Here is a 23053-nt window from a genome sequence, read left to right as displayed (position 1 = left end):
TGCCACACAAAGAAATGCGCAGACCCTTAATGGGCATGTTAAAGCTTCTCCAAACTGTCTTATAAAAAGCCTAATAAATAACTCTGATACTTAGCACACACAAATGTGTTATGTTTAGAAATGCTGGTTGTGTTTTCCCTGCCCCATTGTCCATTTCACATCAGCTGTTGACTTGTTCCCAGGCTACACAGACATAATGATGTAAACACACACACACACACACACACAGAGAGAATTCAGTTTACAGTACTTTAAATTTGGATGCAGACAGAGGAAGGGAGTTGGCAGGGCATGAGAGGAAATTGTGGTGTAAAACTGGGAAAGAATAAAAATGTGTAGGGAAAGTAGAGGATCTCTATTAATGCAGAACTTAATTTGCATGTTTAAATGGCTGAAGTGGCAAACCGAAAATAAGAGTCTTTTGGGGACAGCCATCTTATCTCCTCAAGAATGTCCCTGGGAATGATGCTACCTTATGACGTGGGGTCATTCCCAAGGGCATTCTGTTCCAGGAACATGGCTGGAGCAGCTGCACCACTGCTTGAAGCAACAGCAAGGTTTTTATTAAAGTGAGAAGAGAGATCTCTTGGTGTATTTAAGGCAGACTTCCCCAGCCAGGTGTTTTGGACCCATCCAGCATGGTCAGTGATCAGGGCTGATGGGAGTTGTAGTCTAGAGGACTTCCAGTTTTGAAAGGGATATTCAGTCCAGAACTAGTAAAAAAAAAAGGGGGGGAGCTTTATGTTTGTTTTTGGTGTATAATTCAAATTGCTAGGTGTTTCTGATAGAAAAGTGTGGTACAAATAAAATAACAGTAAAAGCACAGTACAAATGTATCTTGCATATGGTTATGATCTGGGGATAGTTTGTATATGCAAAAACGCTTATACTTGAATCATCCCTGTGTGAACATCGTTACCTTTCTGGAGCCAGTGCGGTGATTGGGCCTTGCCCCCCGCCTCTGCCCCCAAGCAAAGGAGACATCTCACAAAAGCACTCCAGAGTGCAATAAGCAGTGCATTCCATGCATTTAATATGTGTGATTCCAAATAACTGGCTTTCAACCATGTAAGGTTGAAATCACATTAAATGTGTGTAAGAGGTGATTGTAGTAATAATAGTTTGCCATTGTTTCCTGGAAAGCCCTATATGCAGCTTGGTACCCAGGCATTTAAAGAACCATCTTTTCTCATGTGAAACTTGCAGTTCATCAGGGACTGCTTTAAAGGTTCCCTTCCCCTCTTTGGAGGTTTGATGGGTGGTGACCAAGGAGAAGGCCTGGTCTGGTTCTGGAATAACTTCCCAGAGATGCTTGCAGGGCACTTGCTTTGTTTGCTTTGAAATTATTTGAATAAAGCTTTTTATCTGAACATCGATACTGATTTTATTTTATATATAATAAATTGGTAATTGGTAAATCTTTAAGGTGCCATGTTTCCAGCAAAATACTAATACAGTGATCCCTTTGGAAACTGATTTTATTGTTGCTTCTGATGTTGGATTGCTGTTTGTGTTCTTCATATAATGTTTTTTCTTTCTTGTGCTTTCTTGAGTTTTATTGATAATTTGGAATTAAACTTGGCTAAGGAATAACTAATAACAAATATTGTGACAGAGGGAGAGTCTTTTAAATTTTTCCACACCAGCACATAATTTTATAAACCTGTAACACATTTTCCCTAGCTCATATTTCTTAAAACTAAATACCCATAAATATTTCATAGAATCATAGAATCATAGAGTTGGAAGAGACCACAAGGGCCATTGAGTCCAACCCCCTGCCAAGCAGGAAACACCATCAGAGCACTCCTGACATATGGTTGTCAAGCCTCTGCTTAAAGACCTCCAAAGAAGGAGACTCCACCACACTCCTTGGCAGCAAATTCCACTGTCGAACAGCTCTTACTGTTAGGAAGTTCTTCCTAATGTTTAGGTGGAATCTTCTTTCTTGTAGTTTGGATCCATTGCTCCGTGTCCGCTTCTCTGGAGCAGCAGAAAACAACCTTTCTCCCTCCTCTATGTGACATCCTTTTATATATTTGAACATGGCTATCATATCACCCCTTAACCTCCTCTTCTCCAGGCTAAGCGTGCCCAGCTCCCTTAGCCGTTCCTCATAAGGCATCGTTTCCAGGCCTTTGACCATTTTGGTTGCCCTCCTCTGGACATGTTCCAGTTTGTCAGTGTCCTTCTTGAACTGTGGTGCCCAGAACTGGACACAGTACTCCAGGTGAGGTCTGACAAGAGCATCTGTAGTGTCCCATAGATTGGCAACCTGAATTGTGCACATTATTCCCAGTGTGATGCTGCCATGCATTTATGTCACTGTGTTACGATAGTGGCAGCTTTATTTCCAGTTGTGTTCCTAGTACTGTACGACGTTTGCCTTTTCACCTCCTCAGCATATTTAGCTGATGTCTTTAGTGAACTGTTCACTCTTGTTCCAAAGATCTTACTTGAGTAGCCATAACCAGCAACTTTTCCTTTCTCTCCCCTTTCAACTAACTCCCTCATCTTTAAAAGATTTCTTTTTCTTCAAAGAAGAAACTATGTAACTATGTTACTATGTCGAATGTCCAGACAATTTTCTTTTCACATATATGTTGAATTTGATACTGTCATGGGCCACTGTTTAAAACTGTATAAAACCCATCTTTAATCAGGTCTGATGAGTATTAAACTGGGTCAAAACCCCTCTTGTCAGGTCTATGACAAACACTTTTTCTCGAAGGTAAACTCGAGGGGTCTCTGATATACAGTGCTCCAAAAATAATTTAAAAAACAGAGATCAAACATTCAATTCTTAGACTCTGGGCTGAATAAATATTTTGGATTCCTAAGCATCCTGGCAACGACATACATGGGCTTTAAAAAAAATCCATGGCAACTTCGGTTTGACAACTTCAGTTTTGTTTATGAGCACTCTGAGGAACCTTTACCGTGTTGATTTGCATAATTAAAGGAGTTGCTGCATTTAAGTAGATATATCTCTGGGGGTGTTGAGGCAATTGGGTATTGCAGTGTTGTTTTCATCACCATGGTGCTTTAGGGCGGGGAGCGCTCAAGCTTGATCCAGTCTGGCAAGGTGAAGATGTTTCAATAAGTTATAAGGGGTCAGTCCTCCTAAGTCAGGGAAAGGGTTAATATGCAGGGGAGTCTAAGACTCAGAGCATTAAATTACTGGCGTGGTAAAGAGGTTGAATTATTAGTTACACATTTTAAAATGAAGGTTTAAGTCAAGGTACTCTTTGTGAATGAGAGATTGATGGCTGTTGGTGAAATCTCAATACAGAACATTAATCTATTAATAATAGATTTGCCAGAGCAATCTTGTTTACCAAAGAACTGATTCGCATGGCATGTTCAAGGCTTATGAGTAGCTTATATGGAAGTGCCTTTAAGCTTCACTTACTGGTGTGTCAACAGTATCCTTTTTGGAGTGATGCAACTGGAACTCTAAACCAGGGGTCAGCAAACTACGGTTCCTGGGCCGGATCAGGCCCACTTGGGTCCTAAATCTGGCTCGCACCATGAAGCTGGAACTCACCGTGAAGCTGAGACTCCTGGTGATGGCGATGGGAGGAAGAAGCCGAGCGGCGGTGTCTCTGCCAATCAAACACCGTGCCTGGTTTACTTCAGCGGAGTCATCCCCGTGCCGCGCTGAGGTAAACCAGGTGCGGTGTTTGATTGGCAGAGCCTCCGCCGCTCAGCCTCTTCCTCCCGTCGCCATCACTGCTGCCCTGGTGCTCCTATGGGCCAGAAAGTGGAGCGGACGAACTCGCTCTGCCCATCCGCTTCACGAAAAGCAGCAGCAGTAGCAGCAGCAGCAGCAGCGGTGGTGGTGCGCAGCCCCTGGGAAGTTAAGCGCAGCACCTTCTTTCTCTAGGCAGGGAGGAAGCCCGTTTTGTGCCACCGCAGCCAGCCCTTCGGCAAATGAGGCAGGGGGCAAACTGAGAAGGCGGGTGGGGTGGGGAGGAGGACTACTTGCCCCCCTCACAGTGTGCATTGGAATTCGTTTTTTTTTTTAAATAAAAAAATATATATAGCCCAGCCCTCCACAAGGTCTGAGGGACAGTGGACCAGCCCCCTGCGGAAAAAGTTTGCTGACCCCTGCTCTAAACAGTATTCCCAGTGTGGCCACACCCATAGATTCGTATAAATGTTATTATAATATTGGCAGTTTTATATTCAGTCCTTTGTCTAATGATCTCCAATAAGGGATTTTCCTCTTTCGCAGCTGTCACACACTGGGTCAACCCCAGCGTTCAAAACTCCCACTGTTATAGGCGTGGTTTGCAACAGGGAATTTCTTTAATGCGAGCAGTTTCTGAGCTTTGGGTGCAGTATTGCGCCCAAGATTTGAGATTAAAACTGCCTTTGCTAGAAGGAAAGGAGGACCTTTTTTCTGCCGCCTCACTTCCAGCCACTCACTCAAGACTGGAGAAGAAACCCTCGTAAGAATATTAGGAGGGCGGGCAGGAGAAGTATGGCCTTTTTTGCAGTCTTCAGATGAGAACTAGACCACGTGAAAAATGAACATAAGATTTCAGCCACAGTTTATTATTTTTCAGCTTTGTATTCTTGTTATAAAAAAAGTGGGCTCCATTGTGGTGCCCGTAACCTAGGTTTAAGGTACCATTTATCTCCTAGCTTTCTTATCTCAGTTTCTAACACCGGTCAACCCTGAACAATTTGGTATCATCAGCAAACTTGGCTACCTCACTGCTCATCTAATGATGGATCATTTAACTGCGGAACAGTCTCCCTCGGGAGATAGTGGACTCTCCTTCCTTGGAGGTTTTTAAGTAGCGATTGGATGGCCATCTGTCAAGAATGCTTGAGCTGAGTTTCCTGCAATGTAGGGGGCTGAACTAGATGACCCTCGGGGTCCCTTCCAACTAGTAAGATTCTAGATTCTATGAGCAATGTCAATCTCTGGGCAACTCCACATTCTCTACACCTGTAGATATGTTACATATTTCTACACCACTTGATTTTTAAAAACTTCAAAGTGGTTTACAAAAGATAAAACAGTGAACAGTAGTTGAACAAATTTCAGTAATGTTCCCCCCCCCCATTGCAACATGGACATCTTTTTATTTGCAACATAGTATTGTTTAAAATATAATCACGGAAACTTATTCTCTCCAGTTTCTGCAGAGCACTAACATTTTTATTATTCAATTAAAATATTATTTATTATAAAGACATCTGAAGGCAGCCCTGTTTAGCGAAGTTTTTAATGTTTAATGCTGTATTGTGTTTTTAATATTTGGTTGGGAGCCGTCCAGAGTGGCTGGGGAAACCCAGCCAGATGGGCAGGATATAAATAAATTTTATTATTATTATTATTATTATTATTATTATTATTATTATTATTATTATTATTATTATTTATTATTCTCTTCATACCTTGCATGAATCTCCTGAATTGTCTGACTCATTTCTAGGCTTTCTAGCCTGTAAATTTGAAGGTACCTAACAGTAATTTGTGTGCTTCTATTCTCATATATATGGGATGCGGGTGGCGCTGTGGGTTAAACCACAGAGCCTAGGATTTGCCAATCAGAAGGTCGGCGGTTCGAATCCCCGCGATGGGATGAGCTCCCGTTGCTCGGTCCCTGCTCCTGCCAACCTAGCAGTTCGAAAGCACGTCAAAGTGCAAGTAGATAAATAGGTACCGTTCTGGCGGGAAGGTAAACGGCGTTTCTGTGTGCTGCTCTGGTTCACCAGAAGTGGCTTAGTCATGCTGGCCACATGACCCGGAAGCTGCACGCCGGCTCCCTCGACCAATAAAGCAAGATGAGTGCCGCAACCCCAGAGTCAGCCACGACTGGACCTAATGGTCAGGGTCCCTTTACCTTTTTATTCTCATATACAGTAGTACCTTCGGTTAAGTAACCCTCTGGTTACGTAAACTTCGGGATGCGAAAGTGGCAAACCTGAAAGCATATTACCGGGTTTTGCCATGCATGCATGCACAGAAGCAGTCTACTGCTGCATGCACAGCAGTCCTCGGGTTGCAGAAACCTCGGGATCCGATCGCACCTCCGGAATGGATCCCGCCTGCAACCAGAGGTACCACTGTACACCTATACTGAATAAATATGCAAGGCAGTGATCTGCAATTTTTGACTGGCTTTGCTAACCAAGCCACCAATTGTGCCTGTCAGGTTCCTCCCTCCTTCCCTGTTCTGATTTGGACCACTGTCACTGAGCATTGGTTGAGGAAGTTACCCCCTGTAGAAAAGAGAGCTTGGCCTATGATCTTGGCTGTTGCTGGGCAGTACAACTTGAAGTGCTGCTGTTGAAAAATAAGCCCATCATCACCCTTCCCTAACTCAGAGCAGGAAAAGGGGGAAGCTGCTTACTGTGTAGCAGAGGTACATGTAATTATAAAGGTGCAAATATGACCTTGGTGGAGAAACAGCAATGTTTAGTAGTGGCTCAGAACTCTTTAAGGGGTTTATTATTGATGAAAAGATTTATTTGATGCACCAGTATGTGCTTGAACTTTTTATATACAGACATTCAATAGTTTTTACTGATCCTTTAAAAATCAAGACTATGGCTCATTTTAAACACAGAAATGACTGCTAGGTCTGTAGAATTCTATGTCCCTTTGTGACCGTACAGAATCTGAAAAGTTTTGTAATGATACCTTATATATGGCTATAACACTGCAGTAGATCATAGTGGTCCAGATATGTAGCCTAGAATAGGTCTGCACTAAAGCCTAATTGGGCTGCTTTGTTGAGCGAGATGAATTGTTCCAATGTTTAATGTGGCTGGAAGCTTGTCCAGTTGCTGCATCTTCAGAAACCTACAAAGTACAAAGATAAAATGAGGCAATCATTATATTAAAATTTCTTAAACATGTTCAATTATGATAGCTTGATCTTCTCTTCTGTTCCACCCACTTATTATTATACTCTCTTTGCCACTGGAATGTTTAATTGGTTATGTTTTCTTACACTTTTATTTATTGCTATATTCTTAGTTGTGTGTGTAACAAGACAAAAAAAACCTTTAACCTGCTGATGATTTCAAGATTTCTGATTTGTACACATTTGTTAATTGGGCAAGAGAAGTACTTTTTCAGAATAATGTGAATTTTGAAGTTTAATAACACTTAGCTACCTTCATTTAAACAGCAAACTTTATTTAAAACATGTATATTTTAAATTTCAGGGAGGTATACAGTATAAAACCAATACAATAAATGCAAAAGCAAGTAACAGATAAAATATTTGGCTGATATGCTAATCTCTAGAGTTGAAGTAAAAGCTTCTTCTTCTTTTTTTGGAAAAATGGTTAATTGATGATAGCACTGTCGGAACCAAGTAGACCTGTTTGAATAGGGCATTCCATTACTGGGATGCCATGCCAAGAAAGCCTTGAAAATGATTGTTATTTTTCTGGTGGAAGAGGTAAATGGAGAAGATCCCCAGCAGATGAATTTAGAGTATGAGTATGTTGATATGGGGAAAAGTACTGCTCCAGTAATGGGGCACCAATATGTTGTTATTAAATTTTTATATAGTACTGCCCATCTTCAGAAGATCATAGGGTGGTTCATAACAAAAAAATTCAAAATGAGAACTCAAAATACATAACACAAAACAAAAACAAACTAATGATCCGCTCCCCCAAACACATTTAAGAGGTCATATAATATTTAATCAGCCAAAGGCCTGGTTATAGCAAAACAGTAAGTTCAGGCGACATCTAGACAATCAGTTGTTTATATCTAAGGGAGTCAAATATTTTGAAGGGAAAGATAAAAGAATAAAAAGTAATTGTACTGAGTAAAACTGTGGTTGAGACTATCAGTTAAATGCATTATATAAAATATCCATTGTGAACCATTCATCAAACACTCCTGCAAATAACCTTTTCATTATATTCAACACTGTATAAATGGAGAGTGCAAATTCTATTTTTAACAGTAGCAATTCAGAAGCCCACTTTCCTCTAATGCATATTTTCTTGCCAAATGGTCTCTATGCCAAGTCATTTCCCTTTTACAAGGCTTCCTAAAATATACTTCCCACATTCTCTGTCCTTCCAAGATAGTATGGGGCTGGGCCAGGGCTGGGCCGTGCAGCATCCTTATCTAACATCAAGCTTGGTCAATGGATCTGTGGTCAGTGTTGCATCCTGCTCTTTGCTGTGTTGGAGGGAGTTTCTAGCACCTGAGCATGCAGTCACAAGAGGCTTAGTATGTGAAGTCTCAGGTGCTGGGGTTCCCAGTTGGGGCCATGGAATCCTTGACACTAGCACATTTTTTCTTTATGTAGCTATGAACTTGGAGTCATATTGGAGTCTGAGGGCTTTTGAATCATGAATGGATGGTTGAAACGGATGACCTTTAGAGTAGAATAGATCTGATGTATGGAGCAAGCTGGATAGTTGAAGAAAACGGAAAATTAATTGGGTATCTAGACTCATAGAACGGTGAGGAATGTACGCCAAGAGCTTGATAAAAGTGGCTGGATTTGTGCCGTAATAGCTAGAGGACGTTGCTGGAGTGAATCTGGCAATACATTGTGGCATAAGAAAGTGCCAGGTAAATAAAGTGACAGGAGTGTTGCTAGTTTTCCTTGGTGCATTTTTCCCTGGTGTTGCCTTGTAACGTCTTGAAGAAATACTGGTGATCTAACACATATATATATGTGCACGTACTGTCTAATACTGTTTAAATTGGGAAAATGCATTGTTAGAAACTGTATAGTGTTCTTAGAATTGCTAGGTGGTTGCCTTGGTACCTGCTTACAACTATAGTTGAATGAATAAAAGTCATTTACGTCTTGTCAGGGGAAAAAGTTTTAATTAGTGTAGCCTTCTGACAGCTTTCATATGCATTAAGCTGCTGAAAAGAGATGGCTTGCTCAGGGTCTACAGTTTCTGATCTGTGCATAATCATTTGTTCATTAGAAAAAAAGGAGTTGGAAGAGGATATTATCAGTTGGGATGATAATGATAATGAAAACGCACATTTGATAGAATGATAATTAAGGGAATTTTGATAAAGATTGTGCAAAATCCTGTATAATCTTGTGCAAAATCTTCAGTGGATTATTATTTTTAGTACAATTTTTAAAATTTCATTTTGCAATATATAATAAACCTCTGCTGCCTTGCGGGTAAGGATAGCTGACTTCGAGTTGCCTGTGTTAATGTGCTTGGTTCTTTTTGCTTTTCTTATTATTTGTCTAAAATTAATCATTACTTTCCGAGGTCACTGTACTTAGGTGATCCAAGGGTTATTTTATTATTTTGCTTTGCCGTCTACTAGTCACCTGAGCCAATGATCATTACTGTACCAAGGGGTTTGTTGTTTTAAAAGGGGGAAAAAACATGTAAAGCAATTCATGAGAGGCCTGCAAAATTTCTGCTCCAGGTCGTATAGGTGGAAGCAAAAGTATGTCAGTGGTTCCATTACATGCAACCTTAGTACCATAACTTCCTTCCCTTTCTCTCAGGGTAACATTTAACAAAGGATGCATTATAGCTAAAATGGATTGGTGTGTCTGTGACTAATCCTTTCTGCCTCAGAAGTGGAAAAAACTATTTGTACACCTAAACAGAGGCTAGGGATTCTTTATATAGCGAAATCTAAATTCTTTATTGAGAGTAATGAAAGCAATATGAGGGTGGGAGAAGGAGGATTGAGCCAGGGGGTTGATTATGGAACTGTACAGCAAAAGTCTTGTTTCGTGTTTCCCTATTTGCCTTGACCAAAGGGAGCTATTTAAGTCTTCAGGTGAGACTATTTCTGGCACTGTTACTTACGTTATTTTTCGTGTGTATTGTAGTCATGACCTAGAAATGGGCGCTTTTTAAAAAATCTTTTGGATAAGACCACCTTATCCCTTATATGTCCAGTAGATTATTGTGGCTATGTTTCTCCTGCAAGTTTCAAAGATCTCAGAAGCCTGACCAACAATAACTCACAGCAGGACTTTTAGTGTGGCTGCCCATGTACTTTGGAACAGAGTTCCTGTTGAGAAGTAACAGGTGCCGACTATCAGCTCTTTCTGGAAACAGCTGACAACATTTTTATTTTGACAGGCTTTCACGGCTGTATAAATGGGTATAGGCTATGAATACCTACTTGTTTTGTTTTTGTTTTGTTTTAAATATATATGGGGACTGGGGTTTATTTAAATGGCTTTTAAACTTTTTTTGGCTATTTTTTCTTGTACATCACGTTGGGTGATTGTACAGAAGATGATTAATAAACTGATGATGGTGATAATAATAAATGCAAGATTTGATATAGAAAAATATTGTAGTTCAGAGCTAAACCTAAGAAATATTAATCCTCTTATTGAAAATTGCAAGAGATCTCATCGCTTTTGTCCCTGTGTTGTTACAAATAAAGATGTGTTCTTCAGCCACTTTGAATAAGAGGTATCTATTTTAAAATACACAGGGAGGACATCCTGCTTCAGAAAATCACTCTTCACAAACAGTGTCAAGAACAGTGATATAGGAGGTGGAACTAGCATGTTCATTCCCACTAACCCCCTCACATGTTTACTTAACTTTTAGCCTACCACCCAAAGAGGGCTGTTTTTTCACTTGAATACATTTACTCAATTCAGTGTTACTTGCTAACGTTAATGAACTTGTATGTGGTTAAATATGTGAATATGATTCAGGATTCTTCCCCATGACCCTAATATGTATATCAATAAGTCCTGTTTTGGACAACATTGCATAGAATGCAGTATAAAAATGATATTTATAGAAGGTATATGCAGATTGCCATACACAAACTTCAAGATCTTGGTGATAGGTGACTTTTCTGCTTGTATCCTTAATGACTTCATTTATTTTTGTCTCTTTTGAAAGGCCCTTCCTTCTTCCATGGTGATAGTAGCAATCTACTGCCCTGTGATAGCCGCTCTATTCATTGTTCTGAAGATGGTAAACTACCGTCTGCACAGGGCACTTGATGAAGGTGAGATTGTGGAGAAGAATGCCAGTGAGCGTATGGATAGAGGTGCAAAAACAGAACAAGGGAACTCTTCTGCCAGAAGAAAGGACAGTAATGGACCTAGGTAAGGAAACATTAGTCCATGTGATGGATACTCCCCCCCCCTTTGTCATGACCTAAGGCTTAAACAACTTAAAGCATGTTGTAGTTCTGGTGAGGGGTGTGACCTAACTGAGTCTAGCAATCCAGTTCCGTAGTTTTAACCGCTTCATGCACCAACTAGCACTCATGCATAGTTAATGTTTGACTGCAGTTTTCTGCAAGTTTAGTCCCCTTGAACGTAGTTCATCCAGTCCTATCGATTCTGTTAGAAAGGTCTTCTAATCTGTTATTCTGATTTACATCCTAAATCTAGACAAACACTGTTGTCTAAGTTTATTTCGGTTGGAAGGAATTGAGCAAAATCTCTGCAGCCATATTTGAAACTTTGCTGCAAACTTTGATTGTAGTAGTGGTGTTTCTGTATCTGTAGTCCTCAAGGTGTTGTTGGGCTGCCAACTCTATTAGCCTCAGCCATCATATTCAGTGATAGGAGTGATAATGGGAGTTGTTGTTTTACAGCATCTGGAATATCAAAGGTTTCACAACCCTGTTCTATATGCTTAGTAGATGAACTCATTATCAGCTATCTAGAGACTTGCCCCAGATGTGCCTTCTGACTTATTTGTCATGAACAACCAGAACACTGTAATATTTAAGATTTCTTAAACATTTCATATTTAGTGATCCTGGTGGAGGGATCGAGATGTCAGAGTTTGTACGAGAAGCCACTCCTCCTGTAGGCTGTAGTTCACGAAATTCCTTTGCTGGCCTAGACCTAAATAACCAGGTAAGAATTAATCATGCAACAACTGCTTTTTTTTTTTAATATGCCATTATAATGGATACTGTTGCTGTTCCAGTTAAGTTCAGCAGAAATATGCTCCAATACATGATGTTACCTTTATTTTTAGTTCCGTCTTCTCTGTCTGAGGACAGCTAAGAATCTCATTTTGCTAGTCTTTTAAACATACTTTATTAGTTTGTTGGTTTCAGCTTTGCTGGTTTTAGAAGATTCTTACCTATTTCAAAATTGTGTGGATCAAAAATTGCGTAATTTCAAATGTTTCTAAGTTGCATGTTGAAGCTGTTCCTGCAGTGAAGTAACGTTGTTGGTTGTTGTTTTTTTGGCTGCTGCCCTTTATATGTTTTGTTTTTAATCCTGAGCTGCTGTGGCTCCTTGAAACACATAATACACTCCTATTCTTCAGATGTTGACAAAACTTTGTGAAGATGAATTTGTGAGAATGGAAAGAGATTAAACCTGTTTGTTCTTTCACACCTAATTATTGCTATTGTCTGAGGCGTAAATGCTTTTGTGAGTGTCAGGGAAGGTGTGTTTGTGGAAAGGAATCTAGTTTTAACTCCTATCACTAAAACAGCAAACTAAAGTGTCCTCATGTATTGCAGTTATTTTGTGGCATTAATTGCCGGGGTTTCCTTGCTATCATGCCAAATTAATTACTTTGCTTTTTTCTCTTAACAAAAAAGTATTCTATGAAGTCTTGAAGAATCAGTTTCTAGAAAAGGAGCAACACAGTAGCAACATAGTGGCTTTTTCAGAAAGAGAAAACAAGCAACTCTGAGTTGCAGCTAGTGACAAGCCACTTGGATCTAGTGAAGGCTTTCCATCAGTAGAAAAGGAGGGAGGTGACTTTTGCCAATTCCCCAGATCTGCTGCAGAAGTTTGGGGAACCCTTTAGAACAGCATGGGAGGTGGGATAGAAAACTGCAGGGGGACTTGGTGAAAGTCATCTCTCTCCCCATTCCACCTGCACAAGCCTCTGCTGGATCGAAGAGGCTGCGATCTGCGCAAGGAGCACCAGTGGATGCAGCTCTTCAGGTTTTATTATTCTTTATTATTCTTGCAAGTGCCATACTCCTGCTGCGTACATGGGAGAAATTGGGCATTTAACTTGTCTTTGCCAGTCGTAATTGTTTAGGCAGGTAAATAAACTTTGTTGCTTCATTTTAGATTGGATCTGGCTTATCTCGGCGGGGAACTGCAGCTACCATTAAAGGTAAGGCCTAGTTATTAAATTCATCTTCAAGCACAACTGGTATCAAGTAGCCTTTTCAATTTATCAACATACAGTTGGTTCATGGCAAAGTGATGCATAGTGTAGGGCTATCTGTAAAGATTGCCAAGACTTAGCAAAAAGTGTTATAAAAGAATGCTATTGCAGCTTGTTCACATAAAATGGCTACACCCACTCATAAAACACGATTGACAGGAGCCATATTTTTCTCCACTTCACATTTTCTCCTGTAGTCAGTGGTTGCAATATTATGCTAACTTGCTGCTTGTATATGATCTGGCACATCAAATGGAAGTTTTCTGATTTGCCAAAATATTTTGGATTAGATGAATTTATAAAATAGAAAATTAGCATTTGTTTGTCAGTGAATATATGAATTCCTGGATGTTTCATAAGTGTGTTCTGTGACATTTAAGCTTACAGTAAGTGAGCTGGTTGCTGACCTTTCCTATTTAGTGTTCATGCCTTTGGTGAAATAACTAACCACTAAATACTTAAGTGTTTTCATGTTATGCTTTGTAGTAATTCTCACCTCCCAGTTTTGAGTAAATATTGCTTACAGTATCAGAACAATCTCTATCCATTTTGATTGGATCTTACTGTTCTGTATTTGATATGAGCTGTATAACCCAATGGTCTTGTTGGGAAAGGTTACTAGCTTCCTCCAATGGGCACACCCTTTCCTGGCCACTATATCTTGAAATCAATCACAGCCCATACTCTTGGGCTATATTGCCCAGCATTGTAGAACCCATAAGTAGCCAGAGATTGGTAGCAGACCATTGGTTGTCATTGGGTTCTAGATTGGGAAAGACTTCCTATTCTGTGACATATTAGTGCTTCTGCCAGCCTAAGTAGATAGCTGCTTCTAACTCAGGGTCCAGGGTCCCTCTCCTGTTGTCCTAGCCATTTTAGCAAGCTTTTTCTCTGCTTTGGACATATATTATCTCTCTGTGTGTCACAGTGTTGTGCATACTAATTGACAAGTGTCTGGTAATCTTTCTGCTCTGCTTTTCAACTGTGAGAAGGTAGGCTAGAGAAACTCTGAGTCTTGGATGGCTCTGTGGAGAGGCAAGAGATGCAAGGCAAAAATTGCAGTTTCAGTTCAAATCAGGAAATATCCCTTGGTTTTAGTATTTGTTGTCCATCACTTCATCATGTGTCATTTTCATAAGAGCTACTGTTGAAAGAGGGCCTACGGCTCTTGATTGGGTATGGTGGGTGTATACTGTTTTTTTTGTAGATAGCGCTGTTGGCATCAGAAATGGTCTGATACTGGAATAGTGGACAAGATGGTGACTGGGCAACATAGTAGCAGCCTCACTGCACAGCATTATTTATTTTATTTTCTGTACAGCCTTTATATGCCACCCAATAACAAAAGTTCTTTGGTGATTCTCACTTAAACATGTGCATAGCTTCATGAGCTGTAAAATGCAGTGTTGTACTAGTACAAGAGGAATGAGTACCAATGCTATTGTGCTCATTTTGGTATTGGGGGGGGGACGCAGGTGGTGCTGTGGTCTAAACCACTGAGACTCTTGAGCTTGCTGATCAGAACATCAGCAGTTCAAATCCCCATGATGGGGTGAGCTCCCATTGCTTTGTTCCAGCTCCTGCCAACCTAACAGTTCAAAAGCATGCCAGTGCACGTAGATAAACAGGTACGGCTGCAGCAGGAAGGTAAACAGTGTTTCCATGCACTCTGGATTCTGTCACAGTGCTCTCTTGCGGCAGAATCGGTTTAGTCATGCTGGCCAAATGACCCGGAAAGCTGTCTATGAACAAATGCCAGATCCCTCAGCCTGAAAGTGGAGATGAGCACTGCAACTCCATAGTCACCTTTGACTGGCCTTAACTGTCCAGGGGTCTTTTACCTTTTTTGTGCTCATTTGGTACTTTGGCAGGATGGAATGTTGTAACTTACTTAAATAATACCACGTGCAGTACTTAAGTATCCCATCTAGAAACAATGCCCCTCAAAGACGCATTCTCTTATTAGGTTGGCAGGATACAGATTTGTAAACTAACACACTATTTCTGTTGATGTGCAGGTGATACAGACACTGCAAAGACTTCCGATGATATCAGTCTGAGTCTTGGCCAGAGTTCTAGTCTCTGTAAAGAAGGGAGCGAGGAGCAAGGTAAGGCATATTATGTTGTTATGCAAGCTGTTGTATATTAAGCTCATTGAGATGCTATTTAGGTCAAGATGAACACTGTATAGAAATTATAGTTTTGCATGGTGTTATTAGTTTAGCTGCATATTGTGCTGTGACCAATTGATAGGTTTAAGCATGCATCATAAATCTGTTCCAAAAGCAAATTGATGGTGTGAACCCCTTCTAATAAATTAGCACCCTTTAAAAGTTTTCTAACGCCTATTCTATTTTTCTGGCAAAGTGTGAAGGATGCACTTTACTGTGCTTTCCTCTGTGGATTCATATGCACAGAATATGAGTCTTCATAGACATACGTTTGCAGTGAGTTAAAATGAAACACTGATCAGTTTCTTTAAAGTTTATCTGGAACAGAATTAATGAAGAGATCTTCCCACATGACCATATGGCATTTTCACAGGCTTCCAGTTTGAAGCATTTTTTTGCTCAGTAAGCTTATATACTTAGCATGACATTCATACAACTTTAATGATTGGATGTGCACAATTCTTTCTGTTGTGACACAAGGCTTCACCAGAAAGTCAACTCATTACTGATTTCTCTTTTTAAAATATATTTTTACACACATATACATTTCTGTTTTCTCCCCCCCTCCCCCAACAGTGGGAATTGCTGAACTGAGTGTATGTTGATCTCGGTACAGACACTGTAAAGCCTAGTCCACATATTCACTTACCAGAATGCACATCATGACCAAAGACATAGACAACTGTTCTTAATTAATTGTATGTGATGAAAGCCACTACTTATTATCTAGATAAATGCTTCTTAATACGTATATCAACAGTTTAGTTCTGTCACTGGACAAAGCTTCCTATAAGCACATAGAAGAGATTAAAAACAGTCAGGAAAAATGTGCTAATTTGATGGCAGGGAGGGTATTATCTGTGGGCTTGTTTATATATTTGTGTAAATGCAATGCTTTGCCTCTTGATCTGGCCCCAAATATTTTGTTCTCCCTTTTCTAATTTGTATCCAAGATCCATGAAATAATATTTATTTCATGATCTCTACTTTGTACTGCTTTAATGCTTCCATCATTTAAGCTTTTTATCAATGTGATGTATGTTACTTTTAACAGTGAAGGATTGCTGGAATTGACAAATCAGACTTATTTCCATGCTAAGTTAGCTTTGCATGCACTAAGTCATAAGTCTGTCCAGGTTTGTTTTTGTTTTCTACAGATTTTTAAAATAATGCACAGACATTTTGCATTTGAATTGCACATTTTATATGCATTCTTCCTCTAAGATAAAGCATTTTGGATGCTTTCCTGGCTCCCCATGAAAAAAAATATTCATGCATTTTTGTGTTAAATGTATTTTTTGAACCAAAGCAGCATCCATAAATTTGGAGGTGCATAATATGATTGATAGCTGTGCTTTGATTCACATTTTTCTCCCACATGTTCTGTACGCACTAGGTAGGTGCACAAATTATTCTTCTTCCTATTGTTATTAATAACATGTATAGCAGTGTTTCCCAAACTTGGGTCTCCAGCTGTTTTTGTACTACATCTCCTATCAGGACCAGTGGTCAGGGATGACGGGAATTGTAGTTCAAACACAACTGGAGACTCAAGTTTGGGAAACACTGATTATTTATCCAGACCTTTGGCTGATAGCATAAAAATTTCTGGGAAGTTACCAGCATGAATCACAGAGGTTCAATAGCTATAGCTGACGAGACACCCTTAGCTGGGCATAAGTTCACTTTGCCACAGATCACCTGTATTTCCACCAACAGCTCGAATGTCTCCAGGTTGCATACCTCTCAGGAAGAGGGTTACCCCATCTAAAGCTGGTTCCTAAAACTGATTCACAGGATCCCCCTTTAGTTCATTGACCCTTATCCAGCACATCACTTTTTCCAAACCCTGATTCAGCACGTGAACAACCCCTCCTGATTCAGATGGCATGGAAAGATAGCTGGGTGTCATCTCCATACCGAAGGCATGTTATTCCAGTGACAGCTCCCAGTGGTTTCATATAGATGTTGAACAGCATGGGGCAAGATGAACCCCTGAAATACCATAGGTCTGAGTAGTAGTTCCTCAATGCTATCTCTGTCTCCTGCCCTACAGATAGAAGTGAAATTATTGTAAAACAGTGCCCGAATCCCCAAAGTTGTTCAGGGAGGGTACCATACTCAACAGTGGTCATAGGTAAAGGACCCCTGGACAGTTAAGTCCAGTCAAATTCTACTGTGGCACTCATCTCCGCTTTCAGGCTGAGGGAGCCAGTGTTTGTCTAAAAACAGCTTTTCCGGGTCATGTGGCCAGCATGACTAAACCGCTTCTGGCGCACAGAACACCGTGACAAGAGCCAGAGCACATGGAAACGCCATTCACCTTCCCACTGCAGCGGTACCTGTTTATCTGTTTGCACTGGTATGCTTTTCAACTGGTAGGTTGGCAGGAGCTGAGACAAAGCAATGGGAGCTCACGCTGTTGGGACGATTTGAACTGTTGCTCAGCAAGCCCAAGTGGCTCAGTGGCTTAGACCTCAGCACCCCCTATACTCAACGGAGTATACCGAGATATCAAGAGAATCAAGAGGGTAGTGCTCTCTCTGCCTTTCTTTTGATAAAGGTCATGGGTCAGGGTGATCAAGGTTGTTTCAGTACCATACCTAGGCCTGAAGTCAGACTGAAATGAATCTGGTTGGCTTGATTTAAAATGTAGACAGAACTAATTTCTCATTCATGCCAAATAAGAGAGTTGATTGCAATCAACACTACTAGAATTGTGTGGGAAAGAAGGTCCCTAAAAGATGAACGTGCAGCCAAACCATTATTTGATTTCATTGTCTAATGCATTTTCTGTATTAGAAAAAAATCCCTCAAAAATAATATGGACTTGATATCTTCATTTAAAGTAGCATGTACAACAACATTCACTATGTCTGTTCTGGGATTACATTCCAGGGAGAACACTCCACCTTATGTTAATCTTGGATGTGGCATATTGTGAATTGTAAGGGGAATATAACAAATGAACTGAGTTGTACCTTATTTATTTGCACAGGTAGTTTGGAAGATAACCACATTCAAGTGGGTGCAGTCCATTTCCTCCACAATAAGTGAGAAAGTGCGCAAGAACCCCAGACAGAGTTGTACCCTGAATATAATGCCCGAGAAAGACTTATCGCCTACACTACTCTTAATTTAATAGAACAGTCACCTTAGTTACCATTGTTCATTGCACTGCATTGATGGGCTCTAATCTTTTCTCAAATAAGATTTGCTTATGTAGTGGAAACTTACAAAAAGTGATCCTGTCTCTGCGTAATTTAATAGTGGACACCAGAGTAAATGCTATGTGTACATGTTAGATTAAAAGGGAATATATTTTAAACATTTTATAACCACTATTTAAATGTGAACAAGCAAACAGCAATTGTTTCATGTAGGAATTTACAAAAATATAATCAAATTGATTGCATTTTTTGCCTGAACTTAAGCTATTAAACATAAAGCAACTAGCTTAATTTGCAAACATGCCTATACAACTTTCTTTTTTATTTATTTTTAAAACAGATTTGGCAGCTGATCGGAAGGCATTCCATCTGGTCTCCATTGATTCCTTTGTGTCCATTCAACCATCATTATCATCTGCACAGGAGTTGCCACGGGATAGCACTGACAAAGTGTGCCTCCCTAACAACCACCATGTAGAGCAATCTATGTCCAATGCATGTGACACTGAAATGGCTTCTCTTGTGCCTTTGCATTCGCACTCCTATAGGAAAGACCATAGGCCACGAGGGGTGCCCAGGACTTCTAGTTCAGCTGTTGCTTTTCCAGATGTTTCGCTGAACGACTTTCCCCTCTATCAGCAAAGGCGAGGCCTGGATCCTGTCAGTGAATTAGAAGCTTCCAAGCCTCGATCTGGATCCAAAGAATCCTTAGCTGAGAACTCCTGCATTTCTGGAGTCTTTCAACTGGATGATATTCTGAAATGTAGCAGCCCACAGCTGCTGGCCAGAAGCTGCAAGAGCAAATCATTACAAGCGGACAAAAGTATAGATAGTCTAAGAAGCCTCAGTACTCGAAGTAGTGGCTCAACGGAGAGCTATTGTAGTGGCACTGATCGTGATACTATCAGTACTGTCAGCAGCTACAAAAGTGAGCAGACGAGCTCCACTCACATAGAAAGTGTGTTGTCGGAGCATGAGGAGTCACCTAAAGAGGAGAAGAAAAGCAGCAAGAAAAAGGACTGCTCTGTTGATTCTGATGATTGTAGTTTTGCTACTGACAAAAGGACTAGTAGCGAAAGAACTGCAGTAGAGATGAGCGTTGGCAGTAACATTCAAGAGCAAGGCAGTCTGAACGCATCAGAGGAGGTACACAATCGGAGGGCTCTTAGTACCTCTGCTTCAGAAGAAGCCAATAAGAATCCTCACGCAAATGAACTGACGACACAGGCAGACCAGCCTCCTGGGAAAACGGTTGAGAAAAGAGATGAGCAGAAAGAGAAATCTTCTGCGGTTGACTCGAGAACTTGTAAGGAGATGGTAGGAAAGCAAAAGGACGGGGATGTACGGCCCAAATCGTGTAGCTTAATTCACCGAACAGCTTCAGCTCACAAGTCCAGCAGGAGAAGGACAGGGAAAAAACGGGCTAGTAGTTTTGACACAAGTCGGCACAAGGAGTATATTTCCTTCCGAGGTGTCTCTGGTACCAAACCCCACAGTGCAGTTTTTTGTCATGACGAGGACTCAAGTGATCAAAGTGACTTGAGCAGGACCTCAAGCATGCAGTCAGCCCACCAGTTCAGCAGTGATAGCTCGTCCAGCACCACCTCCCATTCGTGCCAGTCTCCTGAGGGAAAGTACAATGCCCTAAAGACCAAATATATTGCAAAAGAGAGGGGCACAGACTTGGAGTACACTTACAAAATCCACTTGGCCTCTGAGGCAAATGGCAAAAAGCACTCAACACGACGGACTACCAGCGCAAACAGTGCCAAGAGTCGTACCAGGGTATTAAGCTTGGATAGCAGTACTGTAGCCTGCTTGAACGATCCAAATCTAATGATGCCAGATACCATAAAACAACTAACAACTTCTAAATCTGATTTGGATGCCAAAGAGGGAGAGGTGCTTGATGAGCTATCTCTGTTGGGAAGGGCTTCACAACTAGAATCAGTCACTCGTTCTAGGAATAGCTTACCAAACCAGACTATTTTTGCTGAAGGGGAGGAGCAGGAGCGGGGAAGTGTTGGTAAGTAATCGGAGTCCTGGATGTAACACTGCTAGTCGTTGCAATTGTTTTCTTAATAGCATCATTTCCATTGTAATGAACTCCAGCTTTCTGTTTATGAAGCTAATGCCTTCATATGGAGCCTCTGTATCTCTTGGATCATTTTCTGTTGTGCAATACTACAAGATTGCTTCCCGTCAGTATTATTTAGAGTTCTTTCGCTTTTGTAAATAGTTGCGTGGTTGTCTCAACCGAACATTATTTCAAAGGATGGTACCTTTTGAAGAAAATGTGTATGTGCAACCTTCTAGGATGGTTTAACTAGTATAATTACTTGCCATAATTTTGCTTTCCCTGAAATAACTCAGTTACTGTTAACAAAATAGCCTAATTTTGAAAGTACTTGCAGTCCTCATCCAGTAACAAATCAGTATGCAATATAGTTACAATTGTGCTGTGTATATATATCTATATCTATATATATCTATATATAGATAGATAGATATCTGATCATCTTCCCTGTAAAATTTGGCTTCACACCTTATTAGTGTGGCCGATCTGTGTGCACCATATAATTAGGCCTTGGTGTAGCTTTGTCTTCATATCCAGAACAGCACTTATTTGCACTAGGATTAATATCACCATCAAACTGTTGGATGTAGCTTCCACTTTCATTTTATATTTACTAAATGTAAAATTGAGCTTGTTTTCACCTTCTGAATTGCCTATTGGAGTAGTTCTTAAACTAAAGTAGGCCTAAAGAAGGTGCACACAATTTGCTAAAGTGGATTTACATTCATTGAAGGCACCGAGGTCAGCTCTTTGTTCAGGAGTCCAGAAAAACTTTATCTTCCATGCTTTTTCATCTTTAAAGTGTGCCATGAGCTATATCTTTCCTTTGTTTAGTCTTTGCTAGTCCTGGGCTAAGCGATGGCTCAGATTTTGCCACTCAAGTTTTCTTTTACTTTTTATTGTTATTATAGAGGTTGAAAAAATAACTGAATAGTTGGGAGTCTCAGTCTTAGTTGGACTGGTTCGTAGGCATAGGGGCTGTTTTGCTCTTTCTTGCAACCTTTCAAAATATATCAGGAGCTTATGGGAGACACTCACATAATGTCATCCTGGGTATGAACATGCACCTTCACATAAGGATTGTACCTATAGATGCCAGCTTACATAATCAAGTATGTTCCTGTTTGAGCAACAGCCACACAAATGGCAGCAGTCCCCATATGGAGATGCTGATTTATAAAACTGCTTCTTGCCCATGGGAATCTCCTGAGAGCTTAATAATAATCCCATGTGCTTTTGTTTGGTTGTTTCAATTGAGTTCTTGCAAGACATGGGTATGTATAAATGAAACTGTAAGAATACTTTTGTTGAACTGCTCACTTTTTGCTTAATTTACCAAATAGCAGATGTTTGGTATTTTGTAGGAGTGGGTTTAAAGTTAAGCCTGAATGCAACATATTGGGCAGAATAATTTATTTTATCTTATGAAACAACTTTGCATTGTGAGAATCAGTGATGCAAGCATGCTTAATTTACATCTAAGATTGTCTTCTTGCCCTTATTATGCCTTTGTGGCAGGTTATTCATTGCTTCCCATCTAATGCCAGCAAGAGATTAACTTGAATTTGGATTAGCAAGTGTTCAACCTTCACTTCTCTGATCGGCACACTGCTTAATCTAACCACGGTTAGAATATCTCTGTCTCGTGTACTCCTTCCCTTTTAATCATGATTAGACATGGGCTTGAAAACTCTGATCTGAGCTAACTGTGATACAGAGGTGGTACTAACCAGCTGCAGCTCCAAAAGTGAAAGGGAGGGGCAATTCATATGTGAAAACAGAAAAGAAAGGAGGTGTGCAAGTTATGCAGGAGCCCATAGGGTGCTTTATGTCTGTGTCGGGCAAATGTGATGCAATGACCTAGAAACAAAGTTGGGATATTCATTGTAAACAACTAGGCAACCTTTTTTTTCTGTGAAGCGCCACATATTCTCTGGAGTAATTTGTTGGAGGCCACTTGGTGAAAGAGACTGGGGCCAGAGGTAAAAGTGACTACCCAGAGAGTAGCTGGGGCAGGAATGGATTGGTCTTGTCAGAGTTCTGACCTGATAGCTTTCAGAAGGCTTTTGAAATTAGGGCCGCAAGTTGTCCTCCCCTGACCTACAAGGGGTAATAACTGACTAATGATTGGGATTTACATAGTACTTATTCTTGACAGCTAAACATACTTAACTTGGCACAGAAGAGTAATTTACAGATAGTGGCATTACATGCAGCAGAGAGGAACTATTTCATTGCCTGTTTTAAAACTTCGGAATGGTGTCAGACCTTCGCTATGAATCTGTGAAAGATGAGTCTCATAATTGGACAAGATAGAATCAAGACTGCAGATATACTTTGTGGTGTACCTACATCCTTTTGAAATCAATTGGATATCGTTAATTCTAGTAGTGGAAGTAAATTAACAAATTATTAATTTATACATCCTCATATGGACATATCAAGCGGCATATTGATTATCTATCAATAATGGTTACTTGGACGAACATTAGATACACCACCCTACCACTCATAGC

At 40.3% G+C, this 23053-nt stretch overlaps 1 protein-coding gene across 3 annotated transcripts in view; it reads left to right on the top strand.

The window, feature by feature from the left end:
• The window catches only part of PCNX1 (pecanex 1), an 80148-nt gene that overhangs the window by 5557 nt on the left and 51538 nt on the right, over window positions 1-23053 (top strand). For all 3 annotated transcript variants that reach the window (XM_082223175.1, XM_082223174.1, XM_082223176.1), the window contains exons 2-6: window positions 10861-11069; window positions 11729-11834; window positions 13020-13065; window positions 15138-15227; window positions 18801-20486. In XM_082223175.1, coding sequence (XP_082079301.1) covers window positions 10861-11069; window positions 11729-11834; window positions 13020-13065; window positions 15138-15227; window positions 18801-20486 — 2137 coding nt within the window. The remainder of the gene's footprint in view (window positions 1-10860; window positions 11070-11728; window positions 11835-13019; window positions 13066-15137; window positions 15228-18800; window positions 20487-23053) is intronic.

The sequence above is a fragment of the Podarcis vaucheri genome, assembly GCF_965113315.1.
Source record: "Podarcis vaucheri genome assembly, chromosome: 1".
Taxonomy (NCBI): domain Eukaryota; kingdom Metazoa; phylum Chordata; class Lepidosauria; order Squamata; family Lacertidae; genus Podarcis; species Podarcis vaucheri.
The sequence above is the reverse complement of the archived record's forward strand: the minus strand, read 5'-3'. Positions and strand labels throughout refer to the sequence as shown.